Source organism: Gekko japonicus, unplaced genomic scaffold (genome assembly GCF_001447785.1).
Source record: "Gekko japonicus isolate JY-2015 unplaced genomic scaffold, Gekko_japonicus_V1.1 scaffold64, whole genome shotgun sequence".
Classification (NCBI taxonomy): Eukaryota; Metazoa; Chordata; class Lepidosauria; order Squamata; family Gekkonidae; genus Gekko; species Gekko japonicus.
The window spans coordinates 733,019-739,016 of record NW_015170277.1 but is presented as its reverse complement, the minus strand read 5'-3'; the positions used below and the strand labels follow the sequence as shown (position 1 = coordinate 739,016).

The window sequence follows — 5,998 nt, the reverse complement described above, 5'->3', positions numbered from 1 at the left end:
CTTCCTTGCACTCCCACCGGCCTTGCAGGTCCACCGCCGGGACCCTCATGAGGCTCAGCAGTGGAGCCGCAAGGCTGGCGGCGGCCGGGACCGTTGGGGGCGGGGGCCTTGGTGGGGCTTCCTCGCACTCCCACTGGCCTTGCAGGTCCACCGCCGGGCCCCTCATGGGGCTCGGCAGTGGAGCTGCAAGGCCGGCGGCGGCGGCCGGGACCGTTGGGAGCGGGGTGTGTGAGTGGTGGGTGTGGTGGGTGTGGCCTTATGACACACTTCCGGTGATGCCAAGGGGTGTGGCATATGCGAATGAGTTATGCTAATGAGTTCCCCTAGCTCTTTTTCTACGAAACGACCCCTGCCTTGTACCTACCCTCAAGCACCGCTGAACACCTGGCCCAAGTGAAGGCTTTTTTGTACTTATGTGCATCAAGATGAACAAGGAATATGAAATGTCAGGATGTGTGAATGCTGGTATTCATCTCCCCACATGTTCACTATGTGTAGAAAGTTCCAAATATTATAATAAATAGACTGCATGGAAAATTTGATCTTCCTGGACACTTGCTGTCCGTACCCAATTATTGTTTTACACAGGGCTTTTTTTGTAGAAAAAGCCCAGCAGGATCTCATTAGCATATTAGGCCACAACTCTGACAGCACAGCTTATTGGCATATTAGGCCACACACCCCATGCCTTCCTTTGGCTTGCCTGGGCGCCCTGAGGCTGCAGGGAGCCTGGGCAAGCCGGCCCTTGGACAGGCTGGGGAAGGCACGGGACGGCGTTTAAATGCCTCCCCGATCCTTCCAGCCCCCCCCAGCCCCCCCACCTTGGAGTCGCTGGGGGGGCGCTCTCCAGGCCTTCCCTCTGTAGCCACACACGCAGAGGTTTTGGCTGTAGTGGGCGTGGGCAACTCTGAAGCCAGCCAGAACTCTGTTCCTGTGCGTTCCTGCCCAAAAATAGCCCTGGTTTTACATATTTTTCTAAAGCATAGACAGATTGTGGTTCCTCTCTTACTGACTCCACTATATTTCAGGACTTTCTTCTGCATATTTGTTCTCTGTTTCCCATTTGTCAGTTTCCTCCTCTTTTTTTCACCAATCCAAGGTGCAGGCAAAATAGTCTATGCCCCTATTAGCCTATGGGTCTGGCACCCCAGAGCCTCTTATTTGGGCAGCCCCCATCCTTGTGACAGAGAAATGGCTTTTGGAATTATCCAATTACAGGACTCCTGTGTTCCTTCCCCCCCCTTTCTGCTGCTTGGAACAAAACTCAGCCTGTGGCCTGTGTGACTCCTGTGGAAGTGGGGGCCTAATCAAAGGCCTGGCGGAGCCTTTGGAGCTAAAGACAGAGGATTTTATCGGGGTGGGGTGGGAATTTCTGATCTCAGAATGCCCATTTTCCCCTTCCCGATCTGACCTTTTGACCTTTCTTTACAGCCAAGGGGGGGAGGGACCTGACATTTTGCTTTATTTCTTCTTCCCGGTGCAAAGGCACCACCTTGACTGATGCAGTTATTCTTCACAGAATGCCTATGAAATGTAATTCAGCCATCTTTGAATTTCCCAGAATTCAAGGGGTTGGGCATCTTGGAACTGCCTTCTGCAGTTTGGATCCACGTCCCCCTATCAGTGTCTTGCCCATCTTTGATGTAAATTAATCTAATTTAGGAGTCAGTAAGAGAAGAACCATATTCTGCCTATGCTTTAGAAAAATATGTAAAACAATAATTGGACATGGACAAAAAGTGTCCAGGGAGATCAGATTTTCCATGCAGTCTATTTATTACAATATTTGGAGCTTTCTACACATAGTGGACATGTGGGGAGATGAATACCAGCATTCACACATCCTTTAATTGTAATTAGGAGCCGCTGCCGCCGCCACCACCACCAATTGCCTCATGGGAACATGGGGCATTGGGATGGCCTATTTAAGATCGATGGCCTTCTATAAGATCGAGTTACAGTATTCTGATGGAGCGGTACTGCCGATTTGGGACTGAGGAACCTCTAGCCAGTTTGGTGTCGTGGTTAAGTGTGCGGACTCTAATCTGGGAGAACCGGGTTTGATTCCCCACTCCTCCACTTGCAGCTGCTGGATGACCTTGGGCAAGCCATAGTCTTGACAAGAGCTGTTCTTGAAAACAGCAGTTTCTGTCAAGAGCTTTCTCAGCCCCACCTACCTCACAGGGGAGGGGAAGGGGAAGGAGTTTGTAAGCCACTCTGAGACTCCAAGTGAAGGGCGGGGTATAAATCCAATATCTTCTCTCTCTCTCTCCTCTTCTCTACTGAGCACCATCTTGATTTAATTTATTTGACTAAATGATTTATATTAACATCACTGAGCACTTTAACTTTGATAAAATGGCTGTTTTTCTGTGTTTTAATGTGTTTTATACTTGGCACATGGTGCCCTTGCTTGTTAGCCGCCCTGAGCCCATTTGCGGGGAGGGCGGGATAAAAACATAATGAATGAATGAATGAATGAAGGGCTGGGTATAACCTGGGATAGAGGGAGATGCCATTACATCTGCCTGCGATCCTGACCGGGATTGTCTTTCTGTGCTGCATGTAGAGGGAAGAGCCCCGGCTTGGATAGCCCAGGCTAGCACGATCTCATTGGATCTCAGAAGCTAAGCAGGGCCAGCCCTGGTGACTATTTGGATGGGAGACCACTGAGGAAGTCCATGGTAGAGGCAGGCAGTGGCAAACCATCTCTGACCATCTCTTGCCCTGAAAACCCCATGAGAGGCTGCCACGTCGGCTGCAACGCGATGGCACTTTCCACCACCATAAGAGGGAGTGAAGGAACGGCCGGCCACTGGTTTTCCATCATTCTGAGCTCCCTGTTGTTCTGATCTTTGACTTGTGCTAGCAGACTCCTGCAGTTCAGGTCTCATAGTTACATGGACACAGAACTGGTGCTGGTAGTAAGTCAAATAGGGTGGGGGGAGGGATCATTTTCTGATTATCATTTTGCTAAATGGTAGAACAGGAACAGAGCCGGGAAAGGCAGCACAGCCGACTCATGCAGCTGGCAAGCTGGAAGCATTTAGTTCAGGGATCCAGAAAGTGTTAATAATAATAATGAAACTAAAGAGAAGGATGTTAAGGCCTTGTTCCCTTCCCAATGAGGCTGGGTTAGGTGGACCAGTGGGCTGTCAGCTGATAGGAGCTCTCTAGGGTCCCCAGTCCTCCTAGGTGAACTGGAGAGGCCTCGAATTGAACCACGGATCTTTGTACATGCAAAACACCTGCTGGTTCCTGAGCAGCTGATGTTTACCCTTCAGGGAATGAGCATCCCCGCCCAGCCACATGCTTCCACCCGGGCTGGCTCGGAGAGGAGGTCAGAGCAACGCCGGCTTCTGTCGTCCTTCACCGGGAGTTGCGATAGCGACTTGCTCAAATTCAACCAACTCAAGGTAAGTCGTGCCTCAGCCCTCTGGCAGGGACGTGTCTGGTTTCAGAGTGACAGATGTCCGACAAAGGACTGGCCAGAGTATTTGCCGCGGCGGACGGGGACAGGCAGCAAGTACTTCTGAGAAGGGAGGGGAGGGAAGTCCCTTAATCCCCGTGGCAGCCAGGTGAGAACTCCCAGAGTTGTCTTTGGCTCAGGATTCTTTCGATTAACTGTGCTAAAATGTCACCAGAGACTGTATCGCAAGCCCTGGGCTCTGGGCACCCCCTATGTCATGTTCACTTTCTAACAGATGACTCACTGGGGTGGTGGGGTTTTTTTAATCCCTAAACAGTTCCGGAAGAAAAAGCTAAAATTCTGTAAGAGCCACATTCACGACTGGGGACTGTTTGCAATGGAGCCCATCGCTGCTGACGAGATGGTGATCGAGTACGTGGGCCAGAACATCCGGCAGGTAAACCCACAAATGCCGCGCGGCTTTCCAGGGGGGTGGGAAGGCTGGCCAGCCGTTGTTGGAAAACCCAAAAGCCTCAGCCCCTCCTGAACACCGGGAAGTATCGCTGGCAGGGGCAAAATCCCAGCCCTAAAGAGTTCCCCGCTTCAGACCTTCTTTCACTGGGGAAGCCTTGGACGAGGTGTCGCCTGTCAGCCTCATCTGCTTTCCAGGGGCTGCTGCTGTGAGGCAAACGTGGCCACTCCGAGCAAGCAGAAATATCCAAAAAGCAAATGTGTGGCTTCAGTGGACCTTTGTTGTGAGGGAGGGGCAAAATGCCCATATTGCACACTCAGAGGTTAAGACGCTGAGCTGCGGGCCAGAAAGTCTGTAGTTTGGCAGTTCGAGACCCGAGTACCACATGACGGAGTGAGTTCCCGTCTCTGGCCCCAGCTCCTGCCAACCTAGCTGTTCGAAAGCAAGACATTGCAAGGAGATAAATCGGTACTGCTGCGGTGGGAAGGGAACAGCGTTCCGTGCGCCTCGGCGTTTAGTCATGCTGCCCACATGACCATGGAAATGTCGTTGGACAGTGCTGGCTCTTTGTCTTTGAAACGGAGATGAGCACTGCACCCCTAGAGTCGGATTTGACTGGCTTTCGAGCAAGGGAAACCTTTACCTAGAACTAGAAGGGGAGGAGGGCCGCTTGCTTTCTCAAAGCCCCCAGCCTGCAGCAGCCAGGGCTCTCTCTTCCTCCTCCTCCTCCTCCTCCTCCTCTCCTGTACCAGCCTGTAGCCTTGTATCCAGTGGGCAGACCTACTCTTGCCCTTGCGGGAGTGCCTCCCTCTGTGTTTTATACCTGGGAATTGTGCTGCTTTTTAGCAAGGGAGGGTTTTTTTGGGGGGTGGCGAAGCATTCATAGAAGTGGAGCTCCTGAGTGGTTTACATGTGTTTACCCTTGAAAAGCAGTCCCGAACCATGATTTTGGTTTGCTCTGCAGGTCATTGCCGACATGCGAGAGAAACGCTACGAGGATGAAGGCATTGGGAGTAGTTATATGTTCCGAGTTGATCATGACACTATTATAGATGCAACCAAGTGTGGAAACTTTGCCCGATTTATTAATCACAGTTGCAATGTAAGTATTCCTTGGCCTAACCAAGTTCTGTTAAACCTCTAACAGCAACCAAATCCCCATAACAGACTGACTTCCTGGCATGCCTGCTCTCTGAAATGTATGTTTATGACATTTACACAGTGGTATCGCCTGCCTTTCTGTTGAGCATCTCAGGACCTGAGGTTCCTGCTGCAATAGACAGTCTGTGCTATTAGGGTTAGGGTTTTTCTGTCTCCTCTGTGGGACGGGAAAGAAGCTCGGTCTAATGGATGTCCTTTGATAGCCCACAATCTCCAGACCCTTAAGTTTGTTGCTAGGTTTCCCATTGTGCCCCAGACCTCCGTATATTTCTGTCCGCGGTCTAATCATCTTTAAGATTTTGGATCCATGCTTAATGTCTAGCAATGCTTCTCAGATAGATGTTTCGGGGTTTTTTTGCAATTTTTTTATTTTATTTTCCCAAACTACAAGAAAATAAGGAAAGGGAAACTACAAACTACAGGGGAAAGTAAAGATAAACCACTAAAACCCAAGAGATGGTGGTCATATAATGATTACAATAAAATAGCTTTAAGAAATTTTTAAAAAGTAATTTGTTACATTGAAGGTGATTGCTAGAGTCACTTAAATTTCTCAAGATACATGTTGAGAAGTCTGAAGACTGTATTTCCAAATGTATGCGTTTTCAAAGCATTTTAGATAAAACAGAAATCCTTTTTTAAAAAAAGAAAAGAAAAGAAAATATTTCATGTTGTTTGAATTCTATCTCTTTAGCCAAATTGTTATGCTAAAGTCATCACGGTGGAGTCTCAAAAGAAGATCGTCATCTACTCGAAGCAGTACATCAACGTGAACGAGGAAATTACCTATGACTACAAATTCCCCATTGAGGATGTCAAGATCCCCTGTCTTTGTGGCTCAGAGAACTGCAGAGGGACCCTGAATTAAACCCGAGGTTTCTTGCCACACACTGGTCCTGTCCAAACTGTGGTAACCGAGGGTGGTTGCACTTTTGCCAAAACAAAAGGAGGAAGAA

General features: G+C 49.4%; 1 protein-coding gene across 1 annotated transcript in view; it reads left to right on the top strand.

The window, feature by feature from the left end:
* Positions 1–5,947, top strand: part of SETD1B (SET domain containing 1B) — a 52,843-nt gene extending 46,896 nt beyond the window's left edge. Inside the window, exons 16-19 of the mRNA XM_015417669.1 lie at positions 3,285–3,416; positions 3,747–3,866; positions 4,846–4,983; positions 5,737–5,947. Of these exons, the coding sequence (XP_015273155.1) occupies positions 3,285–3,416; positions 3,747–3,866; positions 4,846–4,983; positions 5,737–5,910 (564 nt within the window). The 3' untranslated portion in view covers positions 5,911–5,947. The remainder of the gene's footprint in view (positions 1–3,284; positions 3,417–3,746; positions 3,867–4,845; positions 4,984–5,736) is intronic.
* The last annotated feature ends 51 nt before the right edge of the window (positions 5,948–5,998 follow it).